Genomic DNA, 25,967 nt, shown 5'->3' with positions numbered 1-25,967 from the left:
ATCCAGCGTATGTCCCTTCAGTAGGCAAAGCTCCTCCTGAGCTCTGCCAGGCTCTTGCAACCCCAGTGCTCCCGTGACTGTTCTGGAGACGTTCCTGTTCTTGCCTCGGCAGATTATCTTCTTCTGCCTTCCAAATTCTGCTCAAGTATAGTTCTGACAACTCCCAGTAGAGTCAGAGTTTTCTGTAGCCCTCATAAAACCTTTATTTTGGGGGGAGATCCAGAGCAGGAAGTCGCCTTGGTTCAGATGGGTTAGAGAGAGTTGACAGCAGCCAAGCACGTGGCGTGGGTCCCTGCAGGGCAACTGGGACAGGGTCCTTGCAACTGAGAAACTACTTTTGTGTGCGTTTTGATTTACTTTTGGTTTGTTTTCCATTAGGACAAGAAATTGGACAAGCAATATGAGGAGAACAACAAGTCTCTGTTCTGCGCCAGTGTAAGTTTCTGTCTGAGTATGGCCTGCCTGAAAGCTACCCAGTGTGTGTTGTAGATCTGAACCAAAGGTTTCTGTAGAGTGACAGTAGATGGACCTGGAGTCCCATGCCTTGACCTATGGCCAGATGAATCCATTTGAGGGAACCTTTTTTGACTGAGCTGCTGCTTGACATATCAAGCCCTGCAGCTTGACCAGTCCACTTCTTCCTTCCTCTGCTGCAGCAGCAGGAACTGTGTTAACAGGGTGTTTGTGGCTCCAGCCACAGACCGGCTGTTCCCAGCCATGTGGTGTCAGGAAAGCAGGGCAGTGCTGCAGGAAAATCTCTGCAAAGTGTGGTGACTTTGCTGCAGAATGGTGGTTTGCAGGGGTCTTAGTGGCCAGATGTGCTGAGGCTTTCCACTTGCTTATGGGAGAGTCAGCCCCAGGGTGCAGGACCCGATGTGATGTGATGGCACGTCTCACTTTGTGTGTACTGCCTTACTGACATATACACTTCCAGTCCAGCTCCAGGCATCTTCTGACAGATTTCTGGGTATCTTGTCCTGTGCTTTGACACCTCAGTTTTTATTCCTAACTGAAACACTGTTAAGGAAATGTCATTTCTGTAGCGAGAGGAGAAAGGAAGCCTAGCACAACTCTTCTGCAGCCTCTGAGGGAAGCAAACCAGAGTCAGACCTGGAGGCAGATTGCCTCTGTGCTCTGCTTGGACGTAGCTGAAGGTGATGGTAGCTGGATCCTCTGCAACTGCTCTTCCATGCCATAGAAAAGTCTCCTTGGATCTTACTGCTCAGATTCAGAAGCAGATGCAGCCATGGAGTACAGCTGTGCTTAGTGGGCTCCTTGCAGCAGTAGCAGTGCTGTTAGAGAAATCTGGGATCCCTTGGATCCGCTGCATGCTGAGCAGTTCGGAAATGCAGTAGTTAGCGTATAAACCTCTCATCCTGCTGCTCGTCTCATTCCTTTGTCTGTTCTCCTTCCCCTGCCCGTTGTTGGCATTTGCTAAGGTCTGTAGGGATTTTTCATGCCTGGAAATCCCCGGATATTTTCCAAACCATGCTCAAACAGAAGCAGAAATCGATACAATTTAACAAATCCCTTCTTCCCAGCGGGGAAGAGTGGAGGAAGCGGTGGCTTTCAGGCCGCCTGGCAGAGGCGCAGCTGCTCAGCCCGAGGCGCCTTTAGCCTGTTCTCCTTGCTGCCAGCACCCAAAGCGAGTGCTGAGTGAGCGCCTGGTTGTTTCCCCCTCCCACACGGCCGCTCGTGTCTTGCAGAACGCGGAGGTGCCCAGCAGCCTGGACTCGGCCTCTGTGCGCATCATCAAGCCCTTCCCCGCGGCGCAGCCCACCAGTCGGCACCAACCCCTGCAGCCCATCGTGGCTGCGCCCGCGGCCGCCACGGCTCCCAAGCAGGACCACCAAAGAATGGACACAATTCAGGAGGACCCCAGCACCGACTCTCATATTGACGAGGACGGGTTTGAGAAGGACCCTTTCCCAAACAGCAGCTCAGCTGCCAAATCTTTTGAGGACCTGACGGAGCACCCCGTCACCAGGAGTGAGAAAGCGTCGTCTTTTAAGCTACAACGCCAGAACCGAGTGGACAGCAAGGAGACGGAGTGCTGATGTCCCGCTGCCTCCCGCCCTACGGCTCCCGCGTGCTAAAGTTCCTCTGGATCTAAAACCATTTCATTTCTATAAATACAGATATATGTATATATATTTTTGTGAGGGAGTGGGAGAAATAAGGAAGCGACCTACTGCAGATGCTGGTCATGTGTATGACCTTCCTTGAATTACGTTTATTAGAGCGTTCTATCTTGTACAAAGCGGAAATCCAACCGGAGCCGGGCTTGGTTTTGAAGCTCGTTGGATTGTTCTATTTTCTCGACCTCTAACATTTCCTTCAACCTGTGGTGCAGAACAAAATTTCCTCCTGGATATCACGTTGTGTATCCGCCTTTTGTAATGCAATGCGTTGCAGTCTGGTGGCACTGATAGATGAAATTAAGGGGCTTTGCCAGCAAAGCAAATACTGCGCGGTGTGTTCCGTGTGGAGCAGATCCTGTGAGGTACAGGTAAGCCAAAGTGTAAGCATTACACAGAACCTGGAGAACGGGAGGAAACAAAAATACACTTTGTGGGCATATAATGTGGGGCTGCATAATCAGCATCAGGAAGTTTGTGAGACAGCTTCTGAATAAATAAAAGGGTTGTGCAGAGGCTGTTAAACCCTACTTGGTGCCTGGAGATGCCCCTCCGGCTGTGACGCTGCCGTGTCCCTGTTTTCACTGCAGGGAAATGTTCCCCCTGGGGGTTTTCCCACTGCAGGGGGGTGTGTGGGGTGCAGGGGGCAGGGAAGGGAAGGGAGAGAAGTGGAGAAATCACCTATACGGATGAGGGCTGTTTGAACCACTTATGGATGTTTCAGTGCAGAAATGTTTCTCTGATGGTTTTTCTGTTGTTATTAATTAGGTAACGCTATTGTTGAGCTATTCACTCTGTTGAGCCTGGGAAGCTCTTAAAAATAACTGAAAGAGTCCTGCACTCCATGCAGGGGAGCAGATGTTAGTTAGAACATGTGAAGCTGAACAATGAAAAAGCAAGCTTTGTTAGTCTTACAGGGCCTGTGCTGTGCTAGGGAGGAGATGTTGTGAACTCGAATTTCCACACGGCTAATACAGTGTGATGTTAACAGCTGGTAACTCGTTGGTGTCCTTCAGTTGGAGCTCTGTAACATGGGATGTGTGGGCCGGGAGCAGCGCTGAAGCCTGAGGTCAGCCTGGTATCAGGTGGACTGACAGGGTGAGGCCCAGAGCAGCTATCACGGAAGCAGAGCACCTTATTGTGCCTGTTTTCTCCCCTAAGAATGCATTATTAAAGCTGACACAGTGTGTGAATGGCCTGGAACCATTTTAGCTGTTACAAGCCTGCGCTCAGCCACCAGGGAGGCAGAGCTGGGGTAAGCGTTGGTCATCTTCAATGTGATGGAAAGGAAGCGAACCTGTGATGAGAGGAGCGCGAGTGCCGCTCTGCCTTCCCCACCCCGATACTTGTTACACTGATACTTGAATGTGTGCCTTACCGTGTTCTATCTGATAGCCCTTCTTTTATATACTGGTTTTGGTTTGGTTGTTTTGTTGGTTTTGTGTTGTTTTCTGTTTTTTTGATTCAGTGCAAAGTACATGTGTGAGGAGTTAATTTAATTCCCAGTACAGTCAAAGCTTTTTATATTAAAATCAACTGAACAAAAGTTGGCTGTGCAGTCCTTGCGGAAAAGACGTGAACTCTCCAGCTGAAAACCTGGGAGGTGGGGGGGGGACAGAACTCTGCCCTCACACATCCCATCCTCTGCTCTAACCCCCATTCCAGACACTGCCAGACACACACACGCACTCTCTGTTATCAACAGCTGCAGTAGGAAGGTGACAGCTTCCATCCAGTGCCATTTCCACCTCTTGGCCAATCTTTATTGGAAGAAATGATTACAGAGCAGACGGTCCACTTCAATCTTCATCACCATCAGCGGGGGCGCAGAGGTACAACACAGCTGTACGTGCTGTACTCGCTCCATCAGGCAGGCTGGGCTTCACTCCTGCAGGGCAGCTCCCAGCAGGCTCACCTCGGGGTTCTGGGGGTCCACGTCCCGCCAGTAAGGAAGCAATGAAGGGAGAGCTGAGAGTCTTTTTTCCAGGTGTGACCAGAGCTGTCCCACGAGGAAGTTATTCCCTTTCATTGATAAGTGAAGCCCGTCAGACAAATAGCAAGAAAAATCCTACAAGGGAAGCAAAAGCCACGTGTTACTGTACTGCTAGTTGCAATGAGTGATTTTTCAGTAAGTTACTCAAAACTAGTTGGTATATAGGGCAGCTGTTGTTATGAAAACATTAAGAGAATGCTGGACAGCCAAAGTCATGGCTTTCACGCAGAAATGACCGTGTGATTGAGCGAGTGGTGCAAGCCAACTGCTGAGTGAGTCTTCTGCACCATGGAGAACTGCACCATTGGCTCATCCGCTGCACTCAGCAGTGCAGGGCAGAGAAAAGGCTCAGTGTGAACAGCTTATGGAAGAAAGCTGTCACTGCTATCACTTGGACACACTCGAGCACTCACTCAGCAGCGTGAGGAAGCTGCCTGTGCACTATCACTGTCTGTGAGCTCAGCCCAGCACCGTGCAGCAGGTGGGACCAGTTGCTTCGTTGAAGCCCCTTCCAACCTAACCCATGAGTCAAAGCAAGGACAGCGTTATGTACCTGCAGTGCACGTGGGGATATCTGCTTAGCCACAGGTGACGCTCAGTTCATACCCAGGAGCTTGTCACGTGGCCCAGCGTGAAGCACTCTGGAGCATTCTGCTTCTTTCCCCAAATCTAATTTGGAGATTGTTGTTGCCGTGATAATGCAGCACTGCTATTGGTTCCTCTGTGTAGAACTATGCATTTCACCATTTATGACAGCTCCAAAGCCCACCTCGTGCTACCATACCTGATCTTTCTGCATCAGTGTCCACAGGTCGAGCACGTCAGTCCCGCAGTCCCTTGCCACTTGAACGCAGGCCTGCGCATATTCCCCAGTGGTGGCATTGCGGCGATTCAGCTTGTCACCTGTCAGCCATGAAGGGACATTCAGCAGTCAGAAATGATGCAGCTCACTCTATGAAATCAGCAGACATCACCCATTACAAACTACATCGGAACCACCTCAATCCAAGTAGCCGGAAACTACTTTCTTGACAGCAGGAAACAGCCATTATGTTTTCTGGCAAGATTCTGAATTAAGCACTATAAATACGTACCAGAAGGGTACCCCAGAAGCTCTGGGGTTAAAAAGCAGAAATTCTGCCCAGGTGCAGCATTCCTTTACCTTTGGCAAGGCACTCCTTTTCCCAAGCTGATTCCTGAAGAGGGGGCGGCGTTATCAAAATAATCCTGTCCTCAGTGATGTCTATGGACTTCAGGTAGCGCACCATGCTTGTCAGGTTGGCAGCATATTCCTCCAAAGGAACGTGCTGCCTAGGGTTCACATCTGTAAGGGGTCAGAGGAAACACATCAGTGGTTGAGACGGAGCTGCCTACAGATGTATCACACGACGACTACGGTGCTTGGTACAACCACGAGCATGTCTCATTTTTAGTTCATTTTCAGTGTCCGACCACATCATCACCTCAAACTTCATCCAAAACAAAAACTAAGAAGAATTTGGCAATGCCCGTGGACTTCACAGCCAGCCCTTCACACACTGATCCTACCTTCTGAGACTCGCACCGCATGTTGCCACCCTTGTCTTAAGGAGACTCCAAAGGCTGCCTGCCTCCATTCCCTCATCTAACAAAGACTCATCAGATTGCTTCAAAGGCGGTAAAATCCACCAGGTTCCCAACTCTAAGTGTTGCATACACGACTCCTTACTGAGTGCCTCAAAGTTTACTGTCATTATCCAACTCTTATCTCTCGGTCAGTGAGATTGAGAAGGCAGCACACAGTTTAAATACAAACACGATAACTGAACACAATCCACTGTAGAAAACAGAAAAGAGAGCAACTGTCTGAAAGAGAAGGAGGGGAGGCCTGCGTAGCATTCTGCCTTTCTGCTAACTGTAAAACTGCCTTAAGAGAAAAGGGCACAGGAAAAAATGGAAGCCACCGTACCTTTCAAAGCACTGTCATTAGCCCCAAAGAAAATAGTAACAGCAACAGTGCTCTCAGCAGCAGCACCTCCAGCGATCAGCCTCGGAAGGATAAGTTTAGCCCATCTGCTGTTGTACCCCGAGAATCCACGGTTTACAACATCGCACTTTCTGAAACAGACGCACAGCGTCGAAACTCCTCAACCCTTTTAAGCAAGGCCTGAGAAGTTCTGACCCGTTCTGCCAAGGTGTCCCGAGGTGTCTTTGCCCCTCTTACAATCAGTAAGATTTCACAGGAGTTTCTAACACAACTGTAACTTTATGTTCTAGAAGTGCACACACGGATTGCATAGAATCGCAGGATGGTTGGGTTGGAAGGGACCCCACAGCCCACCCACCCAACCCCTGCCATGGGCTGGCTGCCCCCCACCAGCTCAGGCTGCCCAGGGCCCACCCAACCCAGCCTTGAGTGCCTGTGGGGATGGGGCACCCACAGCTCTCTGGGCAGCTGTGCCAGGGCCTCACCGCCTTCTAAGCAAAGCATTTTCCCCCTAACGGCCAACAGGAACGCATCCGGGCGGGTTTGGATGTCCCCAGAGAAGGACACACCACCACCCCTGCGGGCAGCCCGCCCCAGCACCCCGTCACCTCACAGCGAAGCCATGCGCTTCTTCGGCCACGCTTGTGAGACTTTTGCTCTTACCTGACCAGTCTGCTAGCGAGGGACGCTCCCCAGCCGCCTTCCTGGAAGGAGAACTAAGGCACGGCACACGGTTAGGCAGCCCGGCCCGGCCCGGCACGGCCCAGCAGTGCCCGCAGCCCGGGGCACACGGTCGGCCCCGTCGGTCCCTTCGCGACCACAGCGGCGCTCGGCCCGCTGACAGAGCTACGCGGGGAGCGGGCTTAGACACAAACCTCGCCGTAAGAACCGCCTCCCTCCCGCCCGCCAAACCGCTTCTGCCAGCCCCCCACAGCTGCCGGCTGCTCAGTTCTCCGTAAAGAACGACAAACCAGCGCCTCGCTCCACCCGGCCTCCGCCGCGTCCGGAGCGAACGGCAGCGCCGCGCAGCCGCTACCTCAGTGATGGAGTCCCCGAAGAGCACCACGCGCGGCCACGGCAGCAGCCGCCCCCGAACCGCCGTTTCTACCAGCGCCATGGCGGCCGGACGTCCGCCTCCCACCGCAGGAGGAGGGCGGAGCTGTGAGGGACTGGTTGGCACTTTAAAGGGCTCCTTGAGGAGCGCCGCGCCTCTCGCGGAGCCCCGCGGGCTGTGCTGTGGCGGCGGGGGAGCAGCGGGCGGGAACGGGGCCGATACACGCGGTTCTACAGGGACCAAATCCACCGGGACGGTCATAAGTAAATAATACCATGTTTAACTTTTTTTCCACAGAGAGAATTCCTTTGTGATACGATGAAATCACCACCTGAGAACGACTTCACACTCGTGTTTAGCGTGGCAGGGATACACCGCGTAGGGACAGCAGACGCACACAGACCTCCTTCACTAACGGCTATCGGGGCCAGCAGGCAACGACAGGACGAGGGGAAGCGGCTCTAAGCTGGAAGAGAGTAGATGGAGACTGGGAATTTCTTTAGGAAGAAATTCTTCACTGTGAGAGTGGTGAGACACTGAAGAGGGTGCCCAGTGTGGTTGTGGATTCCCCCTCCCTGGGAGCATTCAAGGCCAGGCTGGATGGGGCTGTGAGCAGCCTGGTGTGAGGGAGCTCCCTGCATACAGCAGGAGGTTGCAACTACACGATCTTAAAGGTCCCTTCCAACCCAATCCATTCTGTGATTCTATGTAACAAGCTGGGAAAGGCAAAAACAGAGGATGCATACCACAGAAATCATGATCTTTCAGCATGGTTTGCTGCCAGACACCCACCTCAGCTAACTCAGGAGGACCACACTTTATTATGACCTACATGCACAAATGCAGATGACATAGGTAAGACTGCTCACCCGCTATTTGAACTTAGTTTCCCACTCATATAATGCATTGACTTGCTGATGAAAAGTTTTATTTACTTTAAAAAAGCAGTCCAAATAAATTTGAACCTTAAAAGCTTTCTGTATGTGTGCTAGATATCTACAGAAGTCAGCAGTATACTGGGCTGAGGGCATCGTAGAGCCTCTGTGCAGCCAGTTCCACCATTTCACGCAGGGATTCGTCATCTTCACTTCCTGGCTCGCAGTCAGCAGTCTGAGAACAAAAAAAAGAAGTCTGTGAGAACCACCAATGAAGACGTACGTACACATTGCTAAAGACAATGAATAACAACGTCACATTTGATCAGTTCTTTGCTTCATACTATGTGAAATGCCCTAGGTTCTGTAGATTGCAACTGATTCAAAACCAAATAAAAACACACAACGTCAGTCCTTGGAGATGTAATTTCATGAGTGAATTAACCTGCACTGCATCAGGTTAATACTGTAAGTGGATTCACGTGGAGATACCATCACCAATACTCAACAAGTCTCCACACTGAAGTTCCTGCACCCAACTGGACACAGTACAGACAGATACATAACTACAAGTGCTTCACTGTACATACCCGAGTTTCCAGTGAAAGGTTTGCAGTCTTGCCATCTACTGTGACACACAGAATAGAGCCTTCTTTTGAACTTACACAGTCTTCTCCAAACATATCCCTGAAACAAAGGTTGACTCACGTAAGGTAAGTGCCAAACAGCAAACTTACATTTCCTTTCCATTAATCTTAGGCTTCTAAAGGCATTTTGTGTCAGTAGAGCATCTCCTTTCAGAAACCATTATTTAACCCATTCAGATGTAACAAACAGGTCACGATCTCAATTAAGGGAGGCGGTGTCACATAAGAGTAAGGATTTGAGCAGAACAAGTCTCATAAATAAAGCGATGGATTCCTCTAAATTCCAAAGAGGTAAGAGGTCTGCCTGAGTAACAGAGCAAACACCAGAGTAAGTTTAGGAGACACAATCCAAAATGTCTTCCTGTGAGATTTCACAGTATAATTCTGGGAGAGAAGGTACACCGCTGTTGCTGGATGAAGTAACTGGACCCTGGATTTGAAGTCTCAATGATACTGAGAGCTTTTTCAGGGTATCTCCATCTTAACTTAACTCCAGGCCTACACAAAAATGTGGAGGATGTTCATCTGTAAGGGTTATTTTAAATTAACTCTACCTTTAAATGGTATTGTAATAAAATTACTCTATTTACATGATTAACGGTGAGCATTTTCATTTAGATAAATAAATGCTGACTTACTGAAGCATCATTTCCATTCTCTTGCGATACTCTTCCATGTCTACTTTTGTGGAAACTTTATGCACTGCAGCTGGAAAGAAAAAGTCATTTCACTTTCATATACTTAAAAAGAAGAAATCCTTGTTTATAATCCTTCTATTTTCTTTAGCTGTAGTAAAGTACTGCATCATGGAGTGTAGGAGCATACAGAGAACACGAAGTAAAACTCAACACCAAATGTGAGTATTAATAACAAGCAGTGCCATTCCTGGAACATGCTCCAATAAATGGAGGTTGGAAATACTGATAGTGTTTTTAGACTTTGTGTTCAGAATCATTAGGTAGCTTAAAACAAACACTTTTCTTTTGGAAATGAAGGAAGGATACAAGATATTTAAGTTGTATCACCTGTATTCTTGGTTAGTTTTCACAGATCAGAGCACGAGCACATGGCTAGAAGAGCTGATAAGAAGATACACACTGAAAACATTGCTACCAGGAGAACTGTTTGACCTTTATCCAAATATACTGACAGAACTGCTGTGTGAATTTACAAACTTGGGAGAAAGAATTTCTAACAAAATTGTTGAGTCAGGTGTGAGACTAAACACCTAAGGAACAGTGACCGCTATTTTATATATAATTATTGGGGGAATGGTTTTAAACTGAGACAGGGGAGGTTTAGGTTAGATATTAGGAGGAAGTTTTTCACACAGAGGGTGGTGACGCACTGGAACAGGTTGCCCAAGGAGGTTGTGGATGCCCCATCCCTGGAGGCATTCGAGGCCAGGCTGGATGTGGCTCTGGGCAGCCTGGTCTGGTGGTTGGTGACCCTGCACATAGCAGGGGGGGGGGTTGAAACTCAATGATCATTGTGGTCCTTTTCAACCCAGGCCATTCTATGATGATTCTATGATAATAATGTATTATAAGAAGACATGAGGAGTAACCCAGAGAAAATAGACAGCTATTTGTTCATATAGTCATAATGCCCTCCACACTGGTTTGGAAAGACAAATCTATCAGCAGTGGAGTAAAAGAAATGTTTTGTGAGTTGACAACAGACATCAAATCAGATCCCTCACTATCCATCATTAGTAATTTAAAATTATTGGCTAATTTAAGCATACATAGCAGACCTAGATCCTTAGTCTTCAGGAAAAGATCTGATATAGAATGATAAATGGATTATCACAGCATTATCTGCCTTACGGTGTTGCCAAGCTGCCAACATTTATCCTCAGTGCCACAGCAGAGATGCCAACATAATATTCAATACCCACTCCGGATTCTTAGCACAGTGACGCATGTGTTTGAAACCAAAACAGCAGAACAAAGAGCTATCAGCACTGGCAACCCCAACAAAACGGTTCTGATTCTTAAGAAGCAATACCAAACCTGTTATCTGACGACACTTTCACTACCCAATAATATCACTTGGTGACAAAGCTTTAGCGCTGTTGTGAAATTAGTCAGACTTCTTTTCAGCATCGCCTACCTAACTCTTTCTGTTGTGCAGTCACAAGAATACTGCTCATGAATGGTAACCATGACTTTCTGATGAGAAGCTGAAACATCTCAGTGGGTACCACCTATTACATAGTGTAAATGGAATAAATAAAAGAGACTAATCATAGAATCATAGAATCACCAAGGTTGGAAAAGACCCACAGGATCACCCAGTCCAACCATCCACCCATCACCAACAGTTCTCACTAAACCATGTCCCTCAACACAACGTCCAAACGTTCCTTGAACACCTCCAGGGTTGATGACTCCACCACCTCTGTGGGCAAACCTCTTTTAAATAGGGTTGTATTTTCCAAGGACAACTAGAAACTGATATGTAAGAGAAAGTTCCAACATTCGCACGTGCTACAAATAATGAAAATAAGGTTGGAAATGTAATTCTGCATTTAAGAAACATAAAACACTTAAGAAGTCTCATGATGTGAAGCACAATAGCAGGACATCTATTTTAAGGTGTTATAAAGTTCTTGAAGCCTGATATCAAAAATTCAGAAGAAAACCTCAGTTGAAGAAGCATGCACTGGACTTACTACCTTTCTGTATTTTGGGATTTGACTGAACTTCCAGTATCACTGTGGTCACGGTGTCTGCATACATATCATTAGCAGGATTTGCCACCCACTGGAAGATTAAAAAAATAGAAATCAAATCACAATTTCAGCCTGTTTGGGTCTGAATAAATAACACAACATAGAACAACATTCATGGCCTTCTTGTAGTGTTTTTTTTTTTCCCTCTCTAAATGCTAGCTTCAAATGACTGTCACACATTTAGTAGTTTTAGCTATTTGTAACTTCAGGTATTGCAAGAACTTCCCATGAAAAATTAAAGCCGTTGAATATTTCTGGACATATTTACAAAATAGTTATTAATTAACATAACAATTTAGGGGCTGGGAGAGCAGGAGGGAACGCTATTTAACCTTAATTCCAGTGACCAATTCCCCAGTTAAAAAGGGCACTAAATCTACCATTAAACCACCGAGTCACTGCAAGAGAAGAAACTGGCTAAGTGAAATAACATGCGTCAACACAGGAGCATAGCCAAAGGCAACTCCTCGTTTTCATTCCACTCATCATCCAACAGAAAGCTACTTAAAACATTTAATTGTGCACAGCATCTACGTGATACAATTCTGCAGGATCTGGAGAATGAAATAGTTGTTTCTCCCCACCCAATGCCTACCTCGAGGACTACCATGCCCGGCTCCTGGATTACAGTAATACTTTTGAAGACCTTCAGGGCTGGTTTTTGTTGGATTTCTATTTCTTCTACGTCACCTAAGCAGCAGCAACAAATGGTTAGCGAGAACAAAATTACACTGAGAACAGGACTAACTGTATCTGCATGGCTTTTTGAGTGCGCACTACTGGCCATTTTACTTGCTTTGGATTCTCATAGTTGACTGGCTTAGCACGTTGACCTGAGCACACCAATGGAAAAGAAAAAAAAAGTAAAACAAAAGCATTTTTTGGTCTTTGTTTCATTAAGTAGAGGTCATGAACCACTCTACTTTAGGGCTGGAGATAAAAGACGATCATTTGCTCTATTTTTCATCAGGGTGGCTAAGCTGCTCACTTTGGGGGCTGACAGGGGACAAAAATCAGCTGAGGTTCTACACTGCTGTGTGCTCATGGATTTGTATTACAGTTACGTTAGGATGCCCACAGAGGCTTAGTCACACTCATGAGCTGGACTTGGCAGAAGCCGCATTAGCTAATGAGAGCCACAAAATACAAAACAAATTGTGGCACTTCAGAGCAAAGAAGTTTCCACTCAGAAGTCCCCTGAAGACTGTAAGTTGTTTTAAAAAAAATCACAAACATTTTTAAATCACAAACATTTCTTTCTGAATACGCACCAGTAAGCTTTTGCAGCTGATAAAAGAGCAGATTGAAAGGGCCGGTATATGGAATAGCCAGTGTCTGTGTTACAGTGCTCATAGCCAAGTCTGTATAATCTGAAAGAATTTTTAAAAGGATGGGTTAAAAACAGCTTACTTGAAAAGACTTTAAGTTTGCTTCCTAAAAAATTAAGTTGTCACTATAGAGAAACAACGGCACCAAAACATTTAAGGTAGAGGGTTCAAAAGAACCATTTGTAAAGAGAAGTGCCTATTGTAAGATACATTATGCATTTGTGGTCAAGGAACCAGCAAAGTTTGCTATTTTGTCACATGCATTTGTCACAAGCAAACGGTGAACTACGTAGAATAGCTGAGCTGCTTTCCTCAACCCTTCTGCTCCGTTTAATTACTCTTCTATTCTGACAATAAACCAATTTTTATAGTAACAGACAGCAGAGGTGCAGTACGTAACATGTTCACTGCACCTCTGTTTTTCCACTAAAAATTAATGGCATTTCAGAAAGTAGCAGGACAATTGATCAAGGCACTCTTCTGCTCTCACTGGTACCTTTTATATGTACTTAAACATAGGGAAAGTTCTAAATAACTAGAAGGAGAAAGGAATTTTGCTTCTTTTTCACAGAAAAGGCAGAAAAAGTCTTGAACTTCAGAGGACACTGAATTGAATGCCTTGCTTCTCACACCAACAGTTCAGAAATGTAGGCAAAATGAAGCCAAACCAACAACGTGCCCAATGGTTACCTCCAACACAAAGTAACAAGCAAACAAAAGCCGGCGCTGTACGTGTTTTAATGACAGAAGGAGGATGCAGAGAGTTTCAATTATCCACTAAGTACATTACTGCCTTTACTTACTGGAGAGGTCACATGGAGAAAGGATGTGATAGTTAAAATTTCTTTTGACCAGGATTCCAGAAATTCTCTGTCCTTGCTCTGGCTTCTTATCTGCTAAAGACCCCATCACCTGATAAGAAAAAAACCACATCTAGTGCAACCAAGCAAGCTTGAAGCCAACCACGGAAATGAAATACAGGTTACTCAGAAAAAAAACCCAAGCATGGTACAGCTGTTCTGCAAATAAAGGAAGGTTACAGCAACCTTAGACAACAACCATCAGAAAAGGCTTAAAGAGTAAAAATATAAACAATGAAATAAATTCTTCCAGTGACTGCCACAGAAAACACACATGCAAACTATATAGATGAACTTCTAGATGCTGGTCATGCAATTGAGTCCCAGAGTCAGGTTCACCTGCTTTCTAGTTTTCAGCAACATTTGTGGTTTTCACAAACTGAGAGGTGAGCAGTGCCATCCAGTGGGATTCTACTTCTACCCCTTTACTTTCATACCTCTGGGAAAGATCTGGAATCTTTCCACCATCAAATATCTGAACATCAGAGCAGTTGTCCAGAGAGATTATGAAGACACTGGAAGAGTCCAACAGCAGACCATAAGAGGCTGTAAGCCACCTGCTGGAGCTGGTCCTGCTTTGAGTGGGAAGTTAAACTACCTCGGGAGGACTCTCTGATGAAATTATCCCATGTTGCTACTGTATCGCTTTGGGAATCAAAGAGACAATCTGACGTTTTCTCAGTGGATTTTATTTTAAAGGAAGAGTAAATACACAATTAGAAGAAGCACATTACATTTTCAGTCACTCTTCCTTCAAACTGATGTATCATGAGAAAACCAATGCTAAACACAGTGCGGTGTAAGGTAAGTTGGGGACAAGGTGACCAGGGACTAGTCATCAAAAAAGGGTATTCTTTAAAGGATCCAAACTAGAATCTGATTAGAAGCAAACTGTTGTCCAATCAACATACATTTCTCTACATTTTCCATGTACATATTCGTTTCTACTTATTTCAGTATGTAGGTTTCATTTAAAGACTGTATCACAAAATATAATGGTATCTTAAATACACGATAGATGTATGTGTTCTGAGTAACAAGAAATAAACTTGCAAAATGTTATCCTTAAGCTGTATTTTTTTAAATCATTTTACTAGATTCACCACATTCACGGCTACAGACTTCCTTCTGCCAGAGCATCCTGTTTACAAGCTGTCTTATTGATTGAAGTATCTAGAGACAGCATCTCTAAATGCCTGATTACAGTCAAGCATGTAATTATTTAATTCAGCCAAAGAAATTATTCTCTTCTAGTATGTATAGATGGAACGGGTGTTTGACAGCATCTTCCTGAAATGTAAATGAAGTCTATCACATTATTTATGCACAGAATGCAGTGCTCCAACATGACTGGAATTGATATTCTTCGTTAGGAGAAAATTGACGAGTGCTTTTCAGATCATGCAGCAAACAGACTGGGATGACAGGACTGAAAGCACCAGCAGATTATCGATAGCAGAATAGATCTAGGTTGGCCAAAAAGAACATTCATACACTTTGAGACCTCGTAAAACACATGCAATCCAAAACCAATTACCACAGAGGCTTGGAAGAGAACATACAACTTAGTTTCAGAGGATTAAAAACAAATACTGTTGTATGGAGATGAAAATACTGATTTCATACCTTGGCAAGTTTTTCTCCTCTGAAGTTTAATGTCACAGCTTCAGTATTCCTAGGATTATGAACTTCTATATGGACTTCGTCGTTATCCTCATATTCCCGTATCAATGCTGCCTTCAATCTGGCCATTTCGTTCTGCTCACCATGAACTAAAATCTATAGAAAAGACACTCTTCCTTTTAATGTAAGGTAGTTGTCCATCCAGGCATGTTTACTAATCAAATTATCCAAGAAAACTGCCTCTCGTGTATTTCACGAAGACACAACACAAAAAACATCAGCTCAATTATCCGACACACAGTCCTATGTTTGTCTCTCAGTTCTTTGCATTATTCAGAGGCACAATACCACGCCGTACGTAGAAAAAATACATGCAAATAAGAACAATGCATTATATAGATTTCATTTCACTTTTTGTACATGAATCCCACCCAGGAGAAGCAAGCAGCATGAATACTAACCACATGTGGAGGTTTCAGGGCCCGGATAAACTCACTGGTTTGTTGATAATCTGTGTGAGCAGAGAAAGAAATGTAATCCACAGACATCTTCAGCGGAAGTTTTTGCCCTGACATGGTTGTGATCTCTTCAGGTTCAGACATGATATGCTAGGAAAGAAAAAAAAAGAGTTTCTTTAACCAAAAAACAAAACAAAACAAAAAAAAAACTGGGAGTCTCCTACAGACATTGTAAATCCAAGGCTTTACATTTCAAATACCAATGAAATGTTACTAACGGCCAGATTCGATGTGAAGAATGGAAAAACCTCCAATTTCACAAAATGCATGCACCCAAACAGAAACACAGCATGCACAACACACATGGCCAATGGATACGGGAGTTTGTCCTTCTTCCAGATACATCCCAATACAATTTGCATTGAAATTTTAACACGTGTGTGTGACTTCTAGCCCTAAAAGCCAAACTAGACACTTCAGTTGCTCACAGCTGCTAGAATTAGAAAAGAATTTCATTCTCTACAATGAGACAGTGGCATAGCATGCAAAATGCAGTCTGATCTCTGACATTTATGCAGTGTTGGATTTAGAACCGACTTCTCTCAAATTAGGGTTAGGACCCCTTCAGACCCAGGGGTCTAAAGAGGAAGAGAAGCACCAACCTTCTCTCTCATGATAAGGTAGCTCCTCCTGGAAAAGATCATTCTCTCCAACATCACAGGAAATGGCCACATGCAATTTTTCTGTACATTTCATTAGCACAGCGCAAAGGCAATTGACTTTAACTACCTAATTATGCAGAGTTGACAAAAGCCTTCTTGGTAAATACAAATCAAGTCACTTCCTACTGGAGATTTCTTTTTCAACATAACACCAACGCTACTCTGCATGAAGAGTTTGTGGCGCGTTAACATCTCACCTTAGCGAGCGTTCCTTCAACGCAGTACCCAGCTATAATTACTCCATTTCTCTTATCCGTGCACCAGCTCTCAAACAGCTCTCTGGATAAGCCACTCTGCATCATACCTGGGGAAGCCATCACAACACTTGGGCCAATATCATCAAAGTGATCCATACTCTGAGAGGAAAACATCAAGAATCTCAGTTACCACAACCCTTTAATGACATATACATTGAGTCCCTCATCCATTCATACACCATCCTCCTAAGAAGACCTTCTGCAGGAAAGTTCCTCTTACTGACACTCGTAAGGGGCAAAATATATGCATACAGATCTACAGAGGAAGGTTGGTGCATAAGCTCCTCTCAGCAGCCCTCTGGGAGGGCAGATAATTCAGATGTAAGCCTATAACCCCTCAGTCTCTTAGGGTAGCACACACAGAATCATAGAATGATAGAATGATGCGTGTACATGGAAACTATTCAGCAAATACAAACTCTTGTATCACTGTTCCTGTATTGTGAGCCAACCTTACCTTCAAATTGCTAATATGCTTGAAAACAAATGGATTGTTGATGTTGATTTGCTTGCGGATTTTGTCATTCATGGCATTGACGTATGTCTGATAAACAGCCATGCATTTCTTTGCCAAAGAGGAGGCGTAGTAAATGGGGATGTCGTGGAGCTCCGGATGATTTTGCCAGTATTCATCTAAAACAAACAAACCTACACATCAGATAACTCACAAATACAATATGGAACAATCCCATGGAGTTGAAGCAGCGAAGGGATAAGCGTGTTACTCAGCCTGGCTTCCTGCAGCATCACCAACACTTCCATTTTACAAGCTTAACTGGAACAAAAACAGGAAAGAGAAATCCTCCACTAACCACAACGTACTTTATCGCTGATGGCAGTAGTCATGGCCTTCACTAAAAACACAGAAGAGATGTGAATGCAGATACACAAGTAGAACTTACTCATTTTCCCACTTGGATACAGCTCCGCTCACATAAAATATATTTATATTGCAACTGGGTAATGATCAGCAGAGTGCCATGCTCTCTTGGCCCTATTTGTAAATTTAAAACAACACAGCTTTAACCTGGCAACTTTGATCTGCTACGTTTTAAGACTGAATCAGAAGACCCTACTGCCATGAGCATCTTAATAAGCCCAAATATAAGGCAAAAACAGCCAGTAAGAGATAACCAATAGCAGCAGTTGCTGTAATATCAAAAGACTGCAGCCAGCATCAGAATTTCCTGTATCATAATGCAGTATTTTATTTTTTGTCAGCCACATATGGAAGAACAACAAACTCAGAAGCCTGCAGGTTAGCTGTGTAGGCATGTGAGATGCAATTACATTTTCTACCTAATTAAGCATCCAATTGCATGTTGAGCTTGAGTAGATATATTTCCGTGTTTATCTTTATAATGTCACTTCAACATCTGCTCACAGCAAGGAAAGATGAACAAATTACAAACCAGTGGCTACAGGAGATCAAGTGTTTAGTTTTCATCTCCTCTATCAAATCCAAAACGTTCAATATTAAGAACAATCCCACTGCACAGCACTGACTACTGCACTATACCTGGATCCCAATTTTTTGGTAGCGTTTGAACAGACCAATAACACATCCTGAAAACAAATATCAGACAAATATCAGGTTTTTATGCTGATCTGAACTTAAGTGGGAAGCAAGAAAGAATGTAAATGTTTAGGCAACATTTTAGAACCAATGCTCCCACAAACCCTCATTTTAGTTTTGAGGTAGTTATCTTTTGATCTTCCCAGCATTTGTAGGAGAAAAAAAGACAAGTTAAACATCACAGTACAAATTCAGTGTGCCTGGAAATAACAGCTTACTTAAAAACAGTTTTCTCTGAAGTACCTCACAACAACTATTTCTATCTTTCATGAGAAATAGCTCGTTATGACCACGTATAAAACCATGTATAATCCCCCTTCCGCCATTTCACTCCTCCTAATTTCTTTTCCCATTATGATTAAGACTTCTCAAATGCTAGAAGTGTTTGTTACGGTCTCCTCAGCTTTTGTTCACATAGGTTTGTGAGTTAAAGGGTGAAATTTTGGTACAAGACAGACCTCTTTTAGCACATCAGTTTAAATCTAGCAGTCATGCTTTGATTATTCACTTTGCAATCTATAGTAATGCTTCCTATCTGCTGAAAGCCCAGTTCAACAAGAGTTGAAAGTCAAGGACAAATTACCATGGCTGCCCAGGGAGGTGGTGGAGTCACCATCCTTGGAGGCGCTCAAGAACTGTGGAGATGTGGCACTGAGGGACGTGGTCAGTGGGCACGGTGGGGGTGGGCTGGAGGTTGGACTGGATGATCTTAATGGTATTTTCCAACCTCTGTGATTCTACGATTCTAAGCAATTACCCTTTCCTGTCTATGCCTTCTTTCTAGCTCACAAAGCCAAACTGCCTGTCCTATATATGCTCTTTGAAAATAATCTTTTGGCTGGTTGATCACCTTTTTTTTTTTTTTAATTTAACATTTGAATTACATATTCCCAGGTAATTAACACATAGAAAAATGGCTGAAAAGCTGTTACAAAAGTAACTGCACCTGAACGACAGCACATGAAAACACTCCCATTTAACTTTATATGTCTTTTGTTAAGAGGAACTGGGAAGGTACATACCCAAAATTAAAAGTAGCTCTTGTGCCCGGCCCAGGGCAAACACAGGAATAAGACCTCTCCCTCCTCTATTTACAATGTCATGAACGGTGTTGCAGAACCGTGCCTCTCGCTCTTCCCTTTTCTCATGAATATGAGTCCCATAGGTGGATTCCTATGGACAGAGAAAGCTGGTATTAAAAGTACTGACACACAGATTGATTCCTGACCACCTCCTCTGCATTCAACACAGAAAAACATACTGGTGTTACCGTGCAGGAACAGAACTTTCATTTCACAATTATGATTACAATTATCTTCCATTTATGTGCCATTACACGGCATGCATTAAGCTTTCAGCATTACAGAGTGTTGAAGCCGAGAAAGGGGAGGCAGAGCAGAAAGAATGAAAACATCAACCCTGGAATCAATCCCCTGCTCCCAGTTCCCAGTGCCATCTCCTCCACCATGGTAAATAATGACAACTTCCCTTCCCCCACCCCTTCCTTGTCATTTGTAGAGAGATCCCATCAGGAAAAAAAAAAAAGGAAAGAGATAAAGCTATAGACGTTGATGCTTCTTTTAAGTGATTTCTGTTTTGCATTCTTTTCCTAACTGAAAATGCTCCACTTCTTTGATGAACAGGTTATTTAAAACGCAGTAACTATCTATTAGAGAAGCCAGTTGGAAGGGACACAATGAATGCAATGCTTTCTGTATTACTCCAAAAGATGCCACTTTTCATTTTGAAAAGACACCTGATGCTCTTTGAGCGTCCCCCCAGACTTCTGATTTTCTGAACAGACTCAGAATAAAAACATTTGGCTCTGAAAACAAAACACCACAAATCTGAATAGCACCCAGGACAGTTCCATGCAGGACAAATACCCAACAAATACAGCTGGAAGAAAAGAACTGTATGAACATCCAAGATTTTCTATCTCTAACACAAATGACACACTGCCATTAACCTCCACTGTCCTTCTCATTCCGCTGCAGCTCTAATGAAGTACTACCTCTGCACATACTTAACAACTAATTTAAAGAAATATCTTTGTAAAACTTACAATTATAAGAATATCGGGTTTAATATTGGGAATCTCAGCTGCCATCAGATGTCTGTCTTCCTGTCTTGAGAAATCACCTGTATACAAAAGCTGTGAGAGACAAACAGAAGAACTTACTCTGGTTACGGATTCTACCAACTCAGCAGTTACAAAAGCCTTTGTATAGGAAAACGGGTTGGTTTGTCTGTTTTAGTAAATTGAATTCTGAAGACTTAATGATAAAAATCTCTCCTACACTTCAGCTAAAGACTCTTCTGAGGAGGATGGTGCTCACAGTGGTAGCACACCAGTATGGCAGTACATACATTTTAACCACAGCAAGGTAAGTCAAGCAGTACCTCAGTTACAACAGAAAAAGGTAAACAAATGCTCTGTTGTTGTTCTTCATTTGGTACATAGAGGCGCTGCTTTCAGCATTTTGCACTGGCCATGAGAAGTACAAACTGACCCAACGACACCCAGCAGGTACCAGATGGACATACAAAGGAGATGAACCAGCATTTTATACAGCAGAATGCAAATACAGTGAAGAATAAACTGCTTTTAGAATTCCTTCTTAGAACTTCTGATGCTAAAAACAAAGCCCGCAATCGAACAGACCTCCCAGATGGGATGACTGGGATCAGGTCATCCAATACATACAATACTGTAATGGGATTCCCCATTACAGCAAGAAGTGATTGGCAGCCATTAGTAAGCTTTAATGCATTAACTGCAGGGTGGAATGCTGTTCACTGTGCCCTAAACGACTGTTTCCGAACTGATTGTTTTTACTAAATCTTTCCATTGATGTAAATGTGAATGGTAACAGAAAGCACAGCCAGCAGTAGCAGGTAACTGGCCTGCAGATCACCTACTGTCACATCCCTCATTTGCTTCACAGGGAAGCAAATAAAGTGTGTTAAAAAACCCCAAACCACTGGAGTAATGAATACGTGGAGGGAAATCTCTGTCACACCTTAATTGAGAAAAAAGAAAGCAGTAAGATGTCTAAATTGTAATCACTGTAAACACAACTGTTTCTACGCTTTCTAAAACTTATCAAGTCTGGAATTCTCTGTCATTACAAACCACAGACAAAGTCCTGCTAGACAGCGAGCCTCAGGGCCTCTCTTCCCTTTTCAAGGCTTTTTTGGGGGGAGATTATCCTCCCAAACTCCAATTTATGAGATGAGTTTCATGCCCGGCTTTGACACAGTACTGCCTGTGATTACACGATCATTTAGTTAATCTCTGTGCCTAAAATTAACCATAATTCTGTTTCTTTAGGTTCTTCACCATGAGAATTTTAGGAACAAAATCGAACTCCCACGCTTTGACAAAAGCCATATAAATCCCTGACAGGCAGATGTGGTACATCAGAAATAGAAAAACAACCATCACTTTATAGATAAAATGCAGCATCAGTGAGACTGCCTCAGCTGTCAGCTACCTCTGAGCAGACCAGCCAGGACCACCACACAGTTACTGATTCCAAGCCTGAGTCCTAACTCAGTCCCATAGAGCTCAAACATATTACCTGGTTCAGCACACAAATGCCACTTGCTTGTTTTAATTCATGAGAAAATACACGCTCCAAGTCAAGGCCTCCTACCTATGTGCCCAAGCCTGCCTGATAGCTCCAACCACGGCAGTAGGGCTTAATAATAAATACTAACTAATGACTACATTCGAATTCAGGCCCAATTTCAACTCTGTAACAAAAAGGAAATACCTTCACACCAGCTATTTCAATCATGAACATGGCTGCTCCCAGAACGTGGCCTGCATGGTAACACCAGAACTTGATGCCTGCCACCTCCTTCACTTCATGAAAGTTGATGGTTTCAATCTTGTCCATGCTTTCCTCGAGGTCTGTTTCTGTATACAGCATGTCATCAGCTGATATATTACTGGAGATAACGAAAGTGCTAAGAGTTAATCCTACCGGCTTAGGTAATACAACAGTTGTAACAAAAAGCTCCTGGGTTCTTCCCAGAGTAAGACTCTCATTCAGAAACACCACGTCCCCCACACTGGAAATCAAGCCCAGGGAGTTCACCCAAGCAGAGCTAAAATGCCTTTTCAAAAGAAAGACATGTTAACTCAGTTCAGGATCTGCCCTGGATCCATCTAACAGTACTAACAGGCTCCCAGGCCTCGGCAGAGGTTCCACACTAAGCTAGTGACAGTCGTCAAACACCAAACCAAACCACTTTTCCCCCTGGCCCAGAACAAACGAGTTAAAAGAAGACTGTATGCCAGGTTTCTGACCCAATCTGCCATCTGCTGAGTTGGCATACACTCAGCACCACTGCGTTCACACAGAAAAAATGTGCTCAAGGCAGGTTAATGGAGACAAAAAAAGGAGGAAACAGAGAAAAATCAACATACAAATAACAGCACTCTCAATAGCTTTGCCTAGATGCATTATTTAACTTATTTATCTTGTCCTGAAGAGCAGGCTGTATCTTTGGGGCCTTAAATTCATTACTTCTGTAAAGCTTAAGAAAAAACACTGACATAAAAACACATACGAGCAAAAGAGTGAGTTAAGAGAGTGAGCCTGGGGGCAGAGGAGATGAGAAGCTAACAGATTAAAGGTCCAAATATGGCCAATAAAAAGAGTAAGAGGAAACAAGGTAAGACTTTGCGTTGATCGACAGGTAGTGATCTTAGAGAGACAGTATCCACAAGGCAGTAAGATGATGCATTACTTCTAATTCTATTCCAATCTTCCTACCTGTGGTGATGCCCAGGTTTGCCATCTGTGGCAGCTTCATCTCTCACTTCCCATCGGGTGCACAGGGAAAATAATTAAGTAGTTAAAGAGAAACCCAAGAGGGCAGCTTACCTGACTTTGACATAGTCTGAAAGAAGCCATCTGTAAATAGCTTTTGTGGCATGAGTCATAAACGTCCTTCCCTTAAAACTTGTTTTCTGCAAAAACCACGGCAAGGCTCCACAGTGATCTAAATGGAAACTTACAACAGACACACAGCTCTCACTCAGACGCTAACATTACACAGCATGATATCATTCAGTTCTTCACTGGATTGACATAACATCCTGAAAATGTAGAAGCAGAACTTTTAACCTCCTTGTTAACTATGCTGGTCTATATCCTGTACACTAGTGACTGCTAATCAACTGGGAAAGGTAAGAGCAATACAGGAAACTCTGCATGAACTGCAAAGACTTTATCCACACAATCTCAGAAGTAACTTCTGAGAAGGAGAAACACAACAGGAATTAGGAATGTAAGGAATGTCTGAGGTAGAGGTAGAAGAAAGCTGACAGAAGTGCTCCTAAGGTTGCACACAGGAAACTATGAATTACAACATGAACTACTGAAATAAAACTGTTTGGCTGCATTTCTAATTTGACCTATTCCAAAGAACTACTTTTGAGATACAGGTGGAACAGAAACCTTCCATCAAACCCCAGGATTTTATGGACAGTTAGTTATCACTGGTTAAGTAATGCACAAATGGATCTCTTCCATCTCTCTGTCACTAAGCAATAGTTAAAGCAGGTTCAGAGCTGGTTTAAATCTCTGAGAATCTTTTTCATTCCAAGCCAGTAGAGAAGTCTTCTTGTATGAAATGCGTTCTAGAAGCTGTCACAATGGTCAAAAGTGACTGAACATCCTTAATTTATAAAAAGTTCAAAACAAAAGTTTTGCCAGCTGTGTGACACCTATTTTCAGTCTCTCTCAACCTATGGATGTGTTCACACCACGACCTCGGTGCGTTCTGTACTTGTAGGTGCAACTTACTGGCTAATCAGGAGGAGGTCAATCTCAGCAGGGTCTATCAAGTCAATGTAAGGAAGAGCATCCATTCCTTCCAGTCCAGGATGGATGCCACAATCAAGCTGAAAAAAGAAACAGAGAAAAGCTATGGCATCACAGAATCATAGAATGGTTGAGGTTGGAAGGAAGCCCTGGAGGTCACCAGGCCCACCCCTCTGCTCTAAAAGAACATACGAAGATTCCTCCATTCTAAAATGTAATTCTGAGCAAGCAGTAGCCTTTAGCATCACACAAAAAAAAGTACTCTTTTCCTCAACCACTGCTTTTAGCATTGCATTTCATAGCTGGTGTGTCTGCCTACATGGTTCATCTCCACTGGGAGAGTGAATATCCTTTAAAACACCCCATTCCCTGTATATAATGATGTGTCTATGCAAGCTTTCATTTACATTTCAACACTACCTGAATACACAGAATGTTATATGGAAGATATTTCTGCTACCCTCTGAAAAAGGGGAAAAGAACAAGTGTGTGCTTACACCCGACAGTTTATACACAATGGGATACGCAGACAAGCCTTAGGTTTCTGAAGTCTGACACGCAGATTTCACAGTCTGCACACAGACACATGCGTTCTGTTTGGGAATACAGATTTATTTTACAGCACACACCTGGTAAGGCCTGCTACCACACACCCTGTACTGTTTTAGAAAGCCAGAAAAGGTGCCTCTGCTAGCAATGGCTGACTTCAGAGGGGAACTGGATTTAGCCTATAACACCTTTCTGTGCTCTACAGTACTGCAGTGGATCACAGAATGGCTTAGGTTGGAAGGGACCCCACAGATCATTCATTTCCAACCGCCTGTCGTGGGCGGGGGTCGCCAACCAAGTCAGGCAGTAGGTCAGGATGATGAGAGGGCGCACCAATGCACTTATGAAACAATTACCATTATTTTCCTTCCTTTAAACTCCAGAATAATGCACGATCTTCCTACTTCTTGGCCAGCTCCTCTGCAAAAAGATACCAAAGTCACCAAAAGAACACACGCCCCATAGATGTATGTTTGATGCTTCTCATGGAATCGGTTTTCTGTGCAGAGACAATGACTGCAGAGTACAGCATCACAGAAGGGGCCTCGGGGATCGTGTAGTTCCAACCCCGTGCTGTAAGCAGGCTGCCAGCTGCTTGGCCAGGCAGCAGCTCAGGCTGCCAGGGCACAGCCAGTCCAGCCTTGAACCCCTCCAGGGATGGGGCACCCACAGCCATCTGGGCAGCTGTTCCAGGGCCTCACTGTGAAAAGCTTCCCCCTGATACTTAACCTGCACCACTCCTCCTTTACTTTAAAGTCATTCCCCCTTGTCCTGGCACTATCTACCCATGTAAAAGGTTGACTTCCCTCCTGTTTACAGCCTTTCAGCACTAAGAGGCCGCAGCGAGGTCTCCCCTCCCCTTCCAGCCTTCTCTTCTGCAGGCTGAACGAGCCCAGCTCAGTTTAGACCCAGACACTTCAAGTACCTGAACAACTACGTCTGTCACAACGGAAATGGGACGCAATTAACGCTGCAAGAATAAAATGAACCCGGATTTTGGAAATCGGCTGCGGTGCTGTTGGTTGCGATGCGTGCCCGCACCCCGGACTCCCACAGCACTGAGACGGGTAGGGGACGGAGGTTCCTTCCCGAGCCCGTTCCTGAGGGCTGACCGAGCCGGAGCGGCGGTCACCCACCACAACGGAACGCTCCGAACGGACGGCCCTCCGCCTCCCGGCCCCATCCCCCCGGCGGCCCGAAGCGGAGCCCAGCCCGGCCCCGCCGCGCCCCGCCGCTCTCACAGGGGCCGGATGAGCAGCTGGTCGCTCTCCTCCGCCGGGATCAGGGCCTCCGCTTTCCGCTTCGCCATGGCTGCCGTCCCTCCTCCCGGCCGCGCTTCCGCTG

The 25,967-nt window shown here is 44.6% G+C and overlaps 3 protein-coding genes across 8 annotated transcripts in view; 1 reads left to right on the top strand and 2 right to left on the bottom strand.

Moving 5' to 3' along the window:
- Positions 1–3,684, top strand: part of ADAM17 (ADAM metallopeptidase domain 17) — a 32,498-nt gene extending 28,814 nt beyond the window's left edge. For all 3 annotated transcript variants that reach the window (NM_001008682.2, XM_046938930.1, XM_046938929.1), the window contains exons 18-19: positions 379–435; positions 1,707–3,684. In NM_001008682.2, coding sequence (NP_001008682.2) covers positions 379–435; positions 1,707–2,057 — 408 coding nt within the window. In that variant the 3' untranslated portion in view covers positions 2,058–3,684. The remainder of the gene's footprint in view (positions 1–378; positions 436–1,706) is intronic.
- Positions 3,685–3,874: 190 nt separating this feature from the next.
- On the bottom strand, positions 3,875–7,241 carry IAH1 (isoamyl acetate-hydrolyzing esterase 1 homolog). Of its 2 annotated transcripts, NM_001277729.2 has the most exons (6): positions 7,134–7,241; positions 6,761–6,813; positions 6,080–6,228; positions 5,294–5,455; positions 4,916–5,034; positions 3,875–4,206 (listed from the first exon to the last, which is right to left on the bottom strand). In NM_001277729.2, the coding sequence occupies exons 1-6, from the start codon at positions 7,212–7,214 to the stop codon at positions 4,021–4,023; spliced, it is 750 nt and encodes a 249-aa protein (NP_001264658.1). In that variant the 5' UTR covers positions 7,215–7,241; the 3' UTR covers positions 3,875–4,020. The 2 variants fall into 2 exon arrangements, with proteins under 2 accessions (NP_001264658.1, XP_046794884.1); XM_046938928.1 differs by lacking the exon at positions 6,080–6,228.
- An 864-nt stretch (positions 7,242–8,105) lies between these two features.
- On the bottom strand, positions 8,106–25,944 carry CPSF3 (cleavage and polyadenylation specific factor 3). 3 transcript variants are annotated; one of them, XM_046939501.1, is made up of 18 exons: positions 25,549–25,944; positions 24,980–25,043; positions 24,057–24,154; positions 23,133–23,261; positions 22,014–22,191; positions 20,300–20,389; positions 19,257–19,407; positions 17,116–17,291; positions 16,599–16,757; positions 15,683–15,829; positions 15,225–15,377; positions 13,542–13,650; positions 12,682–12,780; positions 12,006–12,100; positions 11,354–11,441; positions 9,312–9,381; positions 8,617–8,713; positions 8,106–8,261 (listed from the first exon to the last, which is right to left on the bottom strand). In XM_046939501.1, the coding sequence occupies exons 2-18, from the start codon at positions 24,980–24,982 to the stop codon at positions 8,157–8,159; spliced, it is 1,947 nt and encodes a 648-aa protein (XP_046795457.1). In that variant the 5' UTR covers positions 24,983–25,043; positions 25,549–25,944; the 3' UTR covers positions 8,106–8,156. The 3 variants fall into 3 exon arrangements, with proteins under 3 accessions (XP_046795457.1, XP_015131562.1, XP_040554444.1); XM_015276076.4 differs by having other exon boundaries at positions 25,865–25,944; XM_040698510.2 differs by lacking the exons at positions 24,057–24,154; positions 24,980–25,043; positions 25,549–25,944 and having other exon boundaries at positions 22,014–22,063; positions 23,133–23,184.
- Positions 25,945–25,967: the final 23 nt, after the last annotated feature.

This window comes from Gallus gallus, chromosome 3, assembly GCF_016699485.2.
Source record: "Gallus gallus isolate bGalGal1 chromosome 3, bGalGal1.mat.broiler.GRCg7b, whole genome shotgun sequence".
NCBI lineage: Eukaryota > Metazoa > Chordata > Aves > Galliformes > Phasianidae > Gallus > Gallus gallus.
The sequence above is the reverse complement of the archived record's forward strand: the minus strand, read 5'-3'. Positions and strand labels throughout refer to the sequence as shown.

Bases quoted from the DNA above. Each gene is read 5' to 3' on its own strand.
- IAH1 (NM_001277729.2), bottom strand. From the start codon at position 7,214: ATGGCGCTGGTAGAAACGGCGGTTCGGGGGCGGCTGCTGCCGTGGCCG. The intron at 5,035-5,293 runs GTAAAGGAATGC...CATGGCTGACAG, and splicing joins AAAGGAGTGCCTTGCCAAAG to GTGACAAGCTGAATCGCCGC. The intron at 4,207-4,915 runs GTATGGTAGCAC...CTTCCCTTGTAG, and splicing joins CACTGATGCAGAAAGATCAG to GATTTTTCTTGCTATTTGTC.
- CPSF3 (XM_015276076.4), bottom strand. From the start codon at position 25,932: ATGGCGAAGCGGAAAGCGGAGGCCCTGATCCCGGCGGAGGAGAGCGAC. The intron at 15,830-16,598 runs GTGAGATGTTAA...TTTCTTTCCTAG, and splicing joins TTGAAGGAACGCTCGCTAAG to CATATCATGTCTGAACCTGA. The intron at 8,714-9,311 runs GTAAGTCAGCAT...CCTTTGTTTCAG, and splicing joins AGAATGGAAATGATGCTTCA to GGATATGTTTGGAGAAGACT.